Raw genomic sequence first — 14,598 nt, 5'->3', positions numbered from 1 at the left:
TATTTCAATTAAATTAATGGTTTAGGGAGTGGGGTTTTTTTTTGGTATGTTTATTTTTAAGACATTCTGGCACACCCTACTTTTCACTTCTAAGATGATAAAAATGGCTTCTCTCAAACACAAGCGAGTTTTTTAATGTGAAGTTTATAGTACAATAATGATTTTAATATGCCAGTGGTGTAGTCCCAAGCATCTTTGGTGTGTGGTTGGGTTCACCCTTTTCCAGAAGAATACAAACACTAAAGGCATTTACATCAAGGCATAGAACATTTCTGGTCTGAAAACATAACTTTTGATATAATGCTTTCTTCAAATGTTGGTCTTTAGATAAAGTGTCCGTGGCATGTCTCTTTGGGCTTTTCTCTCTGCCTGTTTCTGTGCTCTGTAGTCGCCTGCAGCCACACCTCACCACCACCACCACACTGCCCCCCCACAACCCCGTGCCCCTCCGCCCCCCCCCCCTCGCCTTCCCACAGCCTTGCATACTGCTGGCTGTGGGGACGTCACATGCACACACAGACATGCCCCTCCAAGCAGAGGCACTCCTGGGTCTAATTTGAGAAATGGCACCGGAGCTCCCAAGTCCAGCGTTTGTTCCTGTGCAGCAGTTAACCTGCTTTGGAGCAAGCAGCATGAACTGGAGACGAGTGCAGGACTGTTCCTTCCCCACTCTCCAGGTGCTGTCGCCCTTCTGATCATAAAAGCAAACACATCCCTTGTCAGCGGGAGCAAGGCTTAGAACTCACTCGAGTATCAGGGTGACTTAAGTCCTCAAATGGGATATGAATTTACACTGGCAGAGAGTAGAAGGTCAATGCACAGAGCATTAGTGTGCTGAGCGGCTCCAGCTCTAGAAGGCTTGAACAAAATTAATATAAGGAAATTGACAAGCCTTGCTGGTTATTCCGTAGCTTTAAGACCTCTACTAAAATCCTATCATCTCATCTGCCCATTATTAACATTTCAGCAAAATATAAAGTTTTCATTAATCTCCCACAGCAAATTTAGGAGTGAAAACTGGCACTTGTTTGAGCTTTTAGGACTACATTAGCTGGTGTATTAAACAAAATATGTCATTCTTCAGTAGCTTCTGTAAGAAGCTAAATCAATTTCCAGCCATATTTATGCACCACTTTATCTAAAAGCATCTGAATTATCATTTACAGCTAAGATGCTTTATTAGCAGCTGGCATTGAGATTGCTCGGTAAAAAATTATATGTCACGTTATAGTAATTTTTAAATTGGTTTTAATCCAACATCATAAAATGTAAAAATCTTATGTGTGGATTTTTTTTCTTTTAGTAATTGGCATTTTAGCATAATGAGCTGTTACCTCTTTCCAAATCAAATACCTGCAATATTTAAAAAATATTAATTAGTAAAGAAAATAGAAGTTCTGGAATTAAGAACTAAGTTATATCTAATGCATTTTCTCAGAAAAGAAGGCTTTAACCAACTTTTTAAACATTAAAGAATTTTAATATTTTATTCCCTATAATTCTCATGTATAAAAATGTTCTAAAATAAAAATAAACTCATTTTGGCAGTTAAGTGTCAGTAAAAATATAGATTGGAAAAAGTGAATGATTATTTTAAACTCTAAACTTCTAGCCAGCCTCTCAGGTCAGATGTGAACACTGCTCAAGAGACAATAGCGACTGTGATTGTGACACAGCTGTCCAAATTCATAGGTGTTGCAAAGAAAGGAAATGGGTCATGCAGTGGCCCCTGCAGATGTGTCCGAGCAGTGTGATGTTGGTTCAGTCATGCAGCCTCTCTGACCATTGCCTTCCTGTGGACATGGCACCTGTTCACATTCATTCAGTAAATTTTCATTGAGCTCTTGCTTCCTCCTCAGTACTGTAGCACTGGCAGGGTCTGGGCCTGCTCTCTGGGGTCTACAGTCTAGTGGCAGGCAATAAACTACTTATGAAAACACGCGGCACAGTGGCATAAAGAGCCAAGCTAACATGGGGGACTGGGCTCAGGGAGCATTTCCCTGGAGCACCACTTGATCTAAGCTCTTCAGGAGGCCTAGGGAGATAGCAGGAGGGAACAAATGGGGAGAAGGGTTTGCTGGGCAGAGAGGACAGCATGTGCAAGATGCTCCGAGGTGGAACTCAGTTGGAGGCATCCCACATCCTTACCAATTAGAAGGCCTTACTGAGAGTGCTGAAACTGCCCAATTTGGGAATAACTTCAGTGTCCGAGTTCAGTGTGACAGCATCAGAAACCAGCTTCTTGAAAAGCTCGCCCTATAGACAGTGATTAGGGGGGAAAAAGGCATATAGCTGTCAGACTGCCAGTTATGTAACAGAATTTTCCAGTTTGATACCCAAGCCTATAGTTTTCCATTCCCCCAGCCCTGTCCCAAGCCATTACTATGTGGGTTTCCCTATGGTCCCCTACACAAGGCGTATGGCTCCTGCTCTGGTTGACCTCTGCTAGACTGGTACTCCCCTCAGCCCTAGAAGACCAGCAGCATCCACAACTTCAGAAGCCCACATTCCAGACTCTAGAGACCAAGGGGTAGTTTGCCTTTAAGTTGTGTAGCCTTGGCCATATGACTTGGCCTCCAAAAGCCTTAGGTTCATCATCTGTATAGGATGGAAAATCAGTTGTCATGAGCCTTAAATGTGGTGACATGTATGATGTGCTTAATACCATGCTTGGCACATAGTAAGTCCTTGTCCCTACCAGCTGTTTTCTACTTGACAAGATTTAGTGAGCATGCCAGTTGCCTATACTGCTTACAGGAGAAAATACAGACATAAATAAATACTTTACTCACCTTCACCGAGCCTCCATATTAGGACAAAGCAACCACTAAACAATTTTATTGCAAGGCTGAATATCATCCTGAGAATTGAATAAATAAACAGTAGCCATGATTATTTTAAGCATATTATTTGATTTTTTAAATGAATTGTGACAGTCTGTGAGTGGCAGAAACTGGAGTTCAAAACTGGAGTTCAGAAAAGTAACGTCACTTGTTCGAAGTCACACAGCAAATTGGAGGCAGAGCTGTGAATTGAGACCAGATCTACCTGGCTGTAGGGTCCAGTATCCACTAACCATTGTGGAACTCACTGCCAATGAGATCCATCAGAAAAGAATTCATGGAGAAGGTGGAGTTTGAGCTAGCCTGGGGGAGGGAGCAGATTTTGACAACTCTGGGTGAGGGTGGAGGGAGCACTGCGTGAGCAGAGGCCCAGAAGCAGAAAACCCTGGACCCGTGTGCAGTCTGAGGAGCATGGGAAGAGCTCCCCAGGGAAGAGAGGAGGCATGTGTAAGGAGTGACAGAGGGTGGGAAGGTACATTTCAGCCAGATTGTGGGCTGCCTTGATTGCTTGGCTGAAAAAAAGTCTGCTGTGTTCAGGAGGCTCTGGGAAGCCAGGGAAGGCTTTGGAGCACCAGTCTTCCTATTTGTCTCCCGAGTCACATATCATAATACTTAGCATGCACAGGGCTCTCAGTAAACATTTGGTGAGTGAATGAATGATCAAACCTTTGGAAAGATGAATTGAAAAGTCTTGTGGTGCAGAGGGAGCCTGGCGGCCAGGCAGCCAGTGAGGAGACTGTCACAGACATCCAAGCGCCAGCAGGCTTCCACCTGAACCAGCAGAGACTGGAGTGCAGGGCGGGAAACCATTCAACAGACGGTTGGGGAATCCTGGAAGGAATAGGGATTCTTCAAGGAACATGAATTACTTCTCTGATCAGGAAAATCACATTTAGAAGAAAAGCAAGAGGTTCGGCCACCCATGCTCTTATGATCTTGACTTAAGTCTTACGGAGACTGAGCTCTCACGGAGAGCAAGCAGGGATTTTTCTATCCTCCTCTTATCCTACTGCCCAGACGAGACCTGGTGTAGAATAGGCTGTGTTTGTGGAATTAATTGTTGAATGATTAATATGTTACCATCCTCTGTTTACTGGAATGGCATTATTAAGTCATTGCTCAGCCTTTTCTTCTCCAAATTAAATAGCCCATATTATTTTAATTTATCCCAAAGCATTTTAAGCAGACACCATTTGCCAAGCCTCATGTATCTTTATGTGTTAAAGTGCTTTTTTCCTCCCCAGGTTCAAGGGCAGACGGGGTTTTTGAGGAGGATTCACAAATTGACATAGCTACGGTACAGGATATGCTTAGCAGCCACCATTACAAGTCATTCAAAGTCAGCATGATCCACAGACTACGATTCACGACCGATGTACAGTTAGGTAAGTACACGGACAGGTGATGAACTGAACTCTTTCTATCAGTAGTCCATATAGAAAGAGGGAAAGAAGTGACATACAACTTTTATGTGACCTGAATGATTAAAGCTAATTTGTTAGCTGAGGACAGTGGCGCACATTTGTGATCCCAGCAACTGGGGAAGCTGAGGTAAGAGGATCGAAAGTTTGAAGCCAAGACTCTGCCTTAAAATAAAAATTAAAAAGGGCTGGGGATGCAGCTCAGTGGTAAAGCACCTCTGGGTTCAATCCCTAGTACCAAAATAAAAATTAAAAAAGGTAGGTTGTTTTCTGAGAAAATGCTGAATGATGATGAAATTTAAAGTACATCTTTTCCCACCTCTGCTCTATCTTGTGTCTTCTTTACAAAGTAGATTAGAAGTAGAGCCAACTTGAGATTCTGTTCAAGCTCATTGACTTTGGTGAAGTTCTGTGATCTTTTCATTCTGTGATTCTGTCCTCAGGTCTGTTGTGTGACATCACTGCTGCCTTTTGTTCCTCTGTGAACTCGTTGTTTTTTTCATTCAGGAATATCATAATAGTAATATTAATACAATATTGTCATTGTTGCCATCTTCATCGTCATGGCTACCCTTTGTAGGTAGCCACTGGATATTAGTCACTGTGCTGAGTGCTTTGTTTGTGCTACTTAACTACCTAAAACATAGGTATTTTTACTGTCCCCATCTGACAGAGAATGTAACTAAAGTACAAAGAGATGCAATCTCATCCATCTCACAGGTGGCTGATGGTGGTGTCAGAGTGGAACCCTGGGGTGTACCTGCTCCCTATCAAAGGGACTCCACATATGTTTGGGGAGAGGAGGAACAGGTAGGGATGCCAGGTTCTCTCAATCAGGGAGCCAAACCCTCCTGACTCTGCCACATCACCCCTTCCTGGCTCTTGTGTGCCTATTGCATAGAGGAAAAAAGCTTAAATTCTAATTCTGGGGCTCACTGATTTTAAGTTTCTCACAAATGCTTTGTTTCTCAATTAATTCTTTTCTGTGTTGGCATTACTCTAAATCTGGATAACATGTAATAAGCCTCAAAAATCTCACATATTCCTTCCCAACTTGATTGACAGGAACTTGCAGCCTGCTGACAACACAGCTTAATAATTAAGAGATGGACCCATGAACCTCGCTGGGCATAATGCTGTATCCATAACTAGCCATGTAACCATAAGCCAGGGTCTTCATCTTCCTGAGCTTCAGTTCTGCCCTATTTAGATGAGACTATCAGCAGCATCAACTTCTGAGGATTGCAGAGGGCCTGGAAAGCAGTGAGTGAGCAGCGTGTGAGGGCTGTTAGTTGAGAGGCAGTGTGGCTCAGTGTGTAGAGGATGGGCTCGGCAGGTAAAGCCTGGTTTCAGACCCTGGGCATTTGTTAGCTGTGTTGCCATTGGCAAATGATTCAGAGCCCCAATTTCCTCATCTGTGAAATAAAGATAATAATAGTCCCTATCTCTTAGGGTAATTATGAGGATGAAGTGTCACAGCACATGCAGAATACTTAGAAAGGTGCCTGGTATATGGTAAGTGTTCGGTAAACAGTAGCTGCTAGGGTTCTGTGGTGTGACTCAGCATTTGTGAGGCCCTGGATTCAGTCCCCAGCACCAGAAGAGTAACACACAAACTCAAACGTGAGCTGCTAGAATGATGATGATCCCAACAAACTAAATAAACAAATCAATAACTTTGACCCAAAGTACAAAACCTACCTTCTCCCCGCTATCTATACTTGTATTGTCTCATCAAAAACAAAACAAAAGGGCCAGGCGCAGTAGCACACATCTGTAATCCCAGCCACTAGGGAGGCTGAGGCAAGAGGATCAGAAGTTCAAAGCCAGCCTCAGCAACTTTAGTTGTAAGGAACTCAGTGAGACCCTGTCTCTAAATAAAATTTGTAAAGGGCTAGGGATGTGGCTCAGTGGTTAAGCGACCCTGGGTTCAATTCCTAGTATAACAAAAACAAAAAAGTATACAGCTAAAGTAGTAAAAATGTTATTTAATATATAAAAGTTGCTTAGAGAATAATAGAAAAAACCCTGGGGCTGTTTTTCCTGGTGACCTTCTTAGAACTAAAAATAAGAAGACTGTTCAAGAAGAAGCCAGATCTCTAGCTTAGGGATGTCGCACGATGATAGAGCACTTGCCTACCATGCATGAAACCCTGTGTTCAATCCCCAGCACTGAAAAACAAATGAAGGAGAGGAAAAAGAAAGAACATGCCACATAATTCTACTTATATAATGTTCAAAAAAGTCATCAAAATACCCTTGTGTAAGGAGTGAGGATATCAGAAGCTGGAGGGAGAGGTAGCCCCGTTCTAGGTGGGGCTTCTGGGAGACTGGCAAACTTCTTGTTCTTCATCAGTTCTCAAATAGGCTGATTTGTAAACTTTTTGGCAAATTCAAGTTATATGTTCAGGATTTGTGCCTTTTCTGTGTGTGCATTTTTAATTAAAAGTTTTCTAAAATAAGATTATTCTACAACATCAGTTTGTGTTTGGCAGCAGTATTTGCTCAGTAGCAAAGGATCTGCTTTTTTCTGAGTGGTCCTGGTTTTAAGAAGTCCAGTAAGTAGCCCAGCTTTGGTCAAGACAGTGGCCCAAGGCCAGGGATGTTCCCTAGTGGGCATGATCCGCAAATTGTGGTTCGTAGTGTGACAAGCTGTGCCTGGGAACCATAAGAGGTCCTGCGCTTCTCTCCCCCACTTTCTTTTAAAGGCAGAAAGACAAATCTTATTGCCCAGATTCTGATTTTATATATTCATTCAAAGGAAAAAGTGAACAGAAGAATTTGTGGGAGGAGCCAGCTCTGCACTCATTCAGGGTTGGCTTTGAGTCCCCACTTTGCCACTTGCCTGCAGCCAGCCTGGGCAAGACCCTTTGCTTTTCAATCTTAAGTTTTTGCCATTTATAAAATGAGGGGCTGGGGCTGTGGCGCAGAGGTAGAGCACTCACCTAGCACGCATGAGGCACTGGGTTCGATCCTCGGCACCACATAAAAATAAAATAAAGGTTATTGTGTCCACCTACAATTAAAACAAAATTTTTTTAAAATGAGGATTGTGGTGTTTTAGTCCATATGAAAATGGTCCGTAGAACTGCATTCTAAATGGTACCTTAGAGGTGGTGTTATCACTGTCATTATTGTTTATTTTGCCCATTGCCATCTCTCCTAGTCCCTCATCTTGTAGGTATTGAACCAGGTCACTCAGGTTAGGTGGTGGCTCTCCTGGTAGAGTTTCATCTGTGGCTACAAAGGAGTCTAGAAAGTTAGAAATGGATGGTACCAGTGATGCAGGTATCTCTCCCCAAAATAGTGGTTCTCTGGAGGGAGGTCCTGGTCACGTGGTGATGCTTCCAGTGCCACACATAGCGCCCCCTGGTGGAGTGTCACAGTTCTGGGGAGTTTCTAAAACAGATGGCATTAGATCCTGTGAGGGTAGATCTAAGTTCAGTCTTTAACCTTAAAAGCAGAAAGTTCATTAATAAGCCCTAAGCAGTTTTGTGACAACCAGATAAATCATGCCCATGAGTATTGTATCATGCTAAGAGTGAATAGCCTTCTTTTCCAACAGAGATTAGGTCAGGTGTATAATTTCATACTTTCTCCCTCCTTACAAAGCATGTAACAGCCCCCCTTTACTCTCGCAAAAACCTGCACACAGCAACCCAGAAATTCTTTCCTTCAATTCTGCTGCAAAACACAGGCCAGCAAATAACCCTTTATGAGCATTCAAGAGAGCAGCTGGATTCTGAGATCAGTAAATAATTTATTTTATTTCACCTGACTAGCCAGGTGCTTCAGATCTTTCTTGACACTGATGGATGGTCTCTTCTGCCCGTCCATCCTGTGTCATTCAGAGCAGAGATTTCATGTGGCCCCTGAGACAAGTCTTCTAAGTGGTAAGTGTTCGTGTGCAGCATTTACCCAGCTTCCCTGCTGATTCCACAGAAAGCCACTGTCCCACACTGAATCCATGGTATATGAAAGCACGCAGCAGAGGAGAGGGATCCTCAGGCTGGGCAGTGTCAGTGCAGCTGCTTGTCTCTTGTGGGGCCAAAGGGACTGGTGCTCCAATTTTACCATCTGCCATTTGTTTCTTTTCTCTTTGTTTCTTTCTTTTTTTTTTTTCTTTCTTTTTTTAAACTTTGAGACTTAGGCTCATTGAGTTGCTTAGGGCCTTACTAAGTTGCTGAGGCTGGCCTAGGAGGCCTGTGATCCTCCTGCCCCAGTCTCTCAAGTCCTGGGATTACAGGTGAGCCCCATCATGCCTGACTCAAGATCTCTTTTAAAATGATATTAACAAATATTACTTTTTTAAAAATTGTTGTTATCTATCAAAGGTTTAGTATATGCCAGGCACTTTTGCTAATCATCTTTTTTTATTATTATTATTTTTTTTTAGTTGTTGATAGACCTTTTTTTTTTTTTTTGAGAGAGAGAGAGTTTTTAATATTTATTTTTTAGTTTTCGGCAGACACAACATCTTTGTTTGTATATGGTGCTGAGGATCAAACCCGGGCCGCATGCATGCCGGGCGAGCGTGCTACCGCTTGAGCCACATCCCCAGCCCTGTTGATAGACCTTTATTTATTTATACATGGTGCTGAGAATCAAACCCAGTGCCTCACATATGCCAGGCAAGTGCATTACCACTGAGCCACTAATCACCTTTTTACATGCATTGGCACTCGAAATCACAGCACTATTATTAGATATGTATTGACATTCATTTTTTCTAAAATTTTTTTTAATTAAACATAATATTTTTATGTGGTGCTGAGGATCAAACCCTGTGTCTCACACATGCTAGGTGAGTATTCTACCTCTGTGCCACAACCCCATCCCATTGACATTCATTTTTTATATGAGAAAACAAGTGTAGGGGAAAATCTAGTAAGTGATAGAACTGGGATCAGAACCCAAGACTGTTTAAGGCAGAGTCCTGAGCCTGACTACTGACTGCATTATGTCCTAGGTGCAGATTATTGTTTAGCTAATATTCTTGTTAGTTCTGTGACAAATGACAGTTTGCAAATGACTTTTACCCCTGTTAGTGCACATGGCACATTGATATTGCAGTTCCATTTTATAACTGAGGAAACTGAGGCTTGAAGGAGTTAATGAAATAATGTGGTCTATGTAAAGAATTTAGTGTTTACTGGCACATAGCTGGTACTTGATAAGCACTTCCCTTCAGCCTCTTGATTGGTAGGGGTTGCTGATAGGGCTGTGTAGGAAAGGTGAAATTAGGTCTGGGCCCAGAGAGAAGAAATTTAGTCCCAATCTCAGAACTGGAACAGAAACCCAATCCCTTACCTGAGCCAAATTCAGCATGCCCAAGATGTCTCATTCATTCATAACTTGGCCTTCTCAAAGGAAGTAATCCTTCCAGTTGGCTTGTTCCAAAACCTGTACGTCCTTCCCTCTTCTCTCCCCTAGTTCTGGTAACGGATGTCCTCCTCCATTCTCCTTTAAACATTTTTGTAAAAAATCACTGTTCTTCTTCCCTCTGTGCCCAAACCTAATCTCACAGTCCTTTCCTTTACAGTCCTATAATCAGCCCCTACCAATCAGTTCAACAATTTGATTCTTAAGTTGATACCCATTTGCCAAGCCCTGCTCTGCCAGCATGGAAAGCTCAAAAACAAAGCCATCATGTCTGACCACTGCTGTATTTCTCTTAAACATTCTCTAAAACATTTCTTCTTATCTGCTTAGGGTTAGGCATAAAGAGCAGATGCCCTTTAAGTGTACACCTTGCCTGAGTTCATATACCAAGTTGAGGCTATTTTCATTAACCTGATCTTCCATTTGCTTGGTCCTGTGCCTGGTTGTTTGAAGGAGATCAGGAACTGAATGAAGCAGGGTACTACCCAAAAGTGCCAGGGCTGGTAGCAGGAAGTAGGTTTGAGAGACAGTGAAACTGAAAGGGTTGGATGGTAAATGCCAGCTGTGACCCAGAAAGCCTATAATACTAAGTATTTGTTGGCTGCCTGGCCAAAGCTGAGTTACAGTGCCCCAGGCAACAGACTACCCAGAAACCAGGGCCAAGGCATCACCATAGTGATACCTCTCATCTGCAGAGCACCTTAAAATGGCGATTCTAACCGACCATGTATCAGAGCCCCTGGCCTCATCCAAGTCCCTGGCCTTGTACCAGACCTGCTGGCTCAAAAATCCCCTCCTAATTTTGGCATTTGGGAAGCACAACTCACAGCATTGCAAGAACTCTCTCACCCGTTTTTGTTTCATCGCACTTGTTTTAGCTGACTAGGCCAGTCAGTTTCCCAAAACCAGGGTCTCAGGCTGAGAAGTGATTTGATGTTGTGGGACTTGTACTAAACTGCTTCCTTTGCCTTATCATTTGTCATTGTGGACCCTTCCTGTGTCATCAGAGACATATTACTGAACACATGACATGCCATGAATTCCATGTGTCGTAATTGCATAATACAACCCTATGTAGGATATATAGATTCTATAGAAGATTTACAGATAGTGTATTCAGTAACCTCTATGGAAAGGTGCCATGGTTACCTCCATTATAAAATAATCTATTATGTATATTCATAATACTTGTGATCATGATAGTTATTTATCAAAAGTATCAAGTACCATACCACATATCTTAGAGAAGACAGAAAGGTTTTGCCTCTAATCAGGTTGGTAACGGCTGCCCAGAGCATTGTGCTGAGACAGCATCTCTGGCTGTGTCTGAGGGCAACCTGAAGAAACTCTGTGATTGATTAAAAATGTCTGCTCTGGGCCTGAGCATGATGAGAGGCAGCAGATTTGCCATCTATTGTCTTCTCCACTTTATTTGTCCTACTGCAAGTATTATTTAACTCCCTAATCAATTACTATAAGCCAGTATTCAATAGTCATAATAATAAAGACTTTATTAGAATTAAAGGAAGACTTTATTAGGATAAGGGAAGATTTTATTATACAGTGTTATCTTTCAGTATACAAAAATGCAAACTTAAGAACCACACAAGCCTGAGAGGGAGTAAAAATGAGCAGCTGTGGCTTGGACTTTACTACTCCTCAGGCTCCCAACATGGAAAGTTTCGGTGGCTGTGCAAATGAAGTATTTCCCTTGTTAGCTTTCAGTGGGGCCCCTATAGCATACAGTTCAAGGTATTACATAATACATGTTCTTAGGAAGTAGATTGATCCTCCATGTTTCCATTTCCTTGTCTCACTGAACATTAAGGAGATACCTGCTGGGGTTGTGCCTTAGTTGTAGAACACTTGCCTAGCATGTGCTAGGCCTTCAGTTCAATCCCCAGCAGTTGGGGGAAAGATACCATTTGCCATTCCAAGACACTGAAGAAGACATGCACAAAACCTGGCTCCAGAATCCCTATTAGTCATTTGAGAAAAGCAATTCTACTGTTAAGGGATTGTTCTGTCTCTACTTTGAAAACATTTCTGAACCAAAATTCAGCATTGTGTTTAATACTAATGGACTTATGAGGTAGCAGGCACTAACAAGACTGCTTCCAGAAAATTCTTTTACCACACTAATGCTTAATGCAGTGATTGGCTTGAAGGAAAATCCCCTGACTACCAATGTTAGCAATTCTATGGGCTTTTTCTAACTACATACCTTCTTCTAATTCCTGATCTCAGAGCCCCCTTTTTTAAGACTTCCCATAGAGTAATCCAGGGTTACTCATGACAATGTGCCAGGTTCTCTGGGTGGTTGAAAAAGAACTGAGTGTCAGAAAAAATTGAGAAGCACTAGCATAATAAAATTAAGGGGAGCTAGATTCCTGAGAGCTCACCCAAGGGTCTGAATTCTTTTAATGACCCACTCTTCCTTGGTGTTTGAGCTCCAACAGTGCAGCTGGACCTGAACTTGGGAAAGATTCAGGTTTTCCCACTCTGTGAGTGACATGATAAATTATCTTAGGAAAGGCATTATGGCTTCCTAACTGGCATCATAAACTCACCTGAAATGTACATTCCCAAAGGAGTATTTAGTTTAGTGATCTAACTACCTCTCTACAGAAAGATCTTGGCCCTCATGCAGAGACAGGTGCCATTGGGCTAAACAGTCCTGGGTCCCTTTAATGAGCCTTCCCTGGTGCCCAGCCCTGTGCTAAGTTCTGCTGCTCAGACATGCGTAGGCTGTTGTTAGTTTGCACGCATGCCAAGGGTAAGTCTACTCAAGTGTGCTCTCGCCTCTCACTGAGTCTTTTACTGGCCATACTCTGGGATTGTCAGCTATTAGCCATGGTTCCCAGTTTGGATGGTTAGCCCCAGGCACAGCACCCCACTTGATCTCAAGAAAAAAGGGCTCTCCTGGACTTTAACTGTGCCCCAAATGGTTTGGGGTGCCTAACCTACTACTGGAGGGTGCTTTTTATATTGTGATTCATCTGATCAGTGTGCGAATAGACCCACTAGACAAAAAATGCATTGCAAGGCAGGAGAGCTGGTCTGTCTAAGCTCTGGCCTGGTGGTATGGAGATATGAATTATGGTTACAGCTCTGTCATTAATGGTTGACATCAGACAAGTCATGTCCCAACCCTGAGCCTCAATTTCTTCATATGGAAAGTAAAGCCCCAGACTAGGTGATCTCTAAGGTCTCATTAAGCCCAAAGAAGCTGTGTGTCTGATCCTGTGTGTAAATTCAGACAAGTTTCAAAGGCTTCCCTGACTGCTCTGTAGATGTTATCGATTGGTTGTATATATTCAGCAAAATCCACTCTGGCCAAGAGTTGTTCAATGGCTCTCCCAGGGGCTTTTCCAGGCTTTCATAGGCTCTAGGTAACCTGAAGACAAGAGGGTTGTAGAATTGTATAAAAAACTACTCCAGGATTTAACAACAGGGGGGCTTTTGTAGTCTTAGATTCAGAGCTGTAGGAAATTGATGAATGAACCACAGCTCATGAAGTCTAGGCAAATAAACAGTAACTCAGGAAATACACTGAGACATGGAACGTTAAATGCCTGAATATTTGCCAAGGTGTTGTTTTAATTTGGGGGAGGTGAGTTTAAGTGTGACTTAGGACAGGATGTGACTCCTCAGTCAAATATTTTCCTCTGGTACAACAGAAATAACCAGTGGGTGGGAGTATGTCCTAGACTTAACCGGACCTGGGCTTCAGATCCCACTCTGCAGTTTACTAAGCTGACTTGCCCTGGGCCAGTACATCATTTTGCCTTTCTAAAGTTCATCTTTAATAATAATTTGATTTATAAGGAATTGTGCACTCCTTGTGCACATCACATGCCAAGTGTTCTATGTGCTGTGCTTTTCCATCTTCACGACACTCCAGGAGCTAGTGCTGTTGTCACCCTCATTTTACAGAGGGGGAAGCCCAGGCTCACCAAAAAGTTTCCTTGCCCAGGATAATACCAGCGGGGATTCATGACCTGGCAACTATGGGGTGAGCATTTTCTGGCACAAATGTTTCCACAATTCCATGTCTGGAAATGTTTTATTCCTGATGCTGAATTGAATTCCTGGAGGTTCAAGACATGCCCAGTGGCACTTGGTGATGGGAGGTAGTCAGAGGAATTCATGGGGATAAGGGGGCCCCCATCTGAGTAGTTGTTCTGAGTCCAGGAGCTTCCAAGACTGGAGTATAGAGCAGGTGTCAGGGTCCAAGCCTTGGGTCCTTGTTCATACTCCTCCCATGGATCCCTGAGCTCCCCAGTTCTGACCTTCATCCCCAAGGCTATGTCACATCCCTCAGCCCACTGCCTGACTGATTGGTCATTAGAAGTACTAGTATAGTAGGAGTAGTAGTCGTCATCACTACAGGAACTGTTAACAAGCATGTTTCATGCCTTATTTTACTTATTATTCACAGCAGCTCCATTTTACAGCAATTTGCCTAAAGTTACCTCATTAGGACGTAGGAAAGCTGATATTTCAACTTAGAACTTCTTGACTCCAAAATCCTTGTCCCTAACCTCTTTGCACTCTTTAAATATAAAAGGGGCTAATGCCGCCTTCCTGATAGAAGCGTTGTAAGCATTCAGTAAGCAGCTGGACACAGGAGGATCTAGCTCAGGAGCTGCCAAAAGTGGGTACTCCATCTGCATTAGCAGAAGATGATATATAGTGCTAATTTCCTTTTATGGAAATCTTTTGGTTAGTTAAAACAGACGAGGGTCCCCTTGTGATAACTCTAGAGCCTTGGACAAATGGTTTCCCTGGGGAGTTGTATATACATTAGAGTTGTGTTTTGTTTATTTTGAGCTGTCTTGTTAAGGAAGGATTTATATGCTGGCGTTGATGTAGGACAGCAATCAGGCCATGTTTTCTGCCTTTGACAGTTGGTGTGATAGTTTGCTTCCAGTGAAGTTTGACTCACTGTA

General features: G+C 42.7%; 1 protein-coding gene across 4 annotated transcripts in view; it reads left to right on the top strand.

Annotated features, from left to right (window-relative positions):
* The window catches only part of Mapkap1 (MAPK associated protein 1), a 232,650-nt gene that overhangs the window by 187,504 nt on the left and 30,548 nt on the right, over nucleotides 1–14,598 (top strand). For all 4 annotated transcript variants that reach the window (XM_046451278.2, XM_046451276.2, XM_046451275.2 and 1 more), the window contains one exon: nucleotides 4,088–4,228. In XM_046451278.2, the coding sequence (XP_046307234.1) occupies nucleotides 4,088–4,228 (141 nt within the window). The remainder of the gene's footprint in view (nucleotides 1–4,087; nucleotides 4,229–14,598) is intronic.

The sequence above is a fragment of the Marmota monax genome, unplaced genomic scaffold (assembly GCF_021218885.2).
Source record: "Marmota monax isolate L192 unplaced genomic scaffold, Marmota_monax_Labrador192_F-V1.1 WCK01_AAM20220418_F8-fsc00020, whole genome shotgun sequence".
In the NCBI taxonomy this organism is placed as follows: domain Eukaryota; kingdom Metazoa; phylum Chordata; class Mammalia; order Rodentia; family Sciuridae; genus Marmota; species Marmota monax.
Note: the sequence above shows the minus strand (reverse complement) of the source record. Positions and strands in the feature narration are given on the sequence as shown.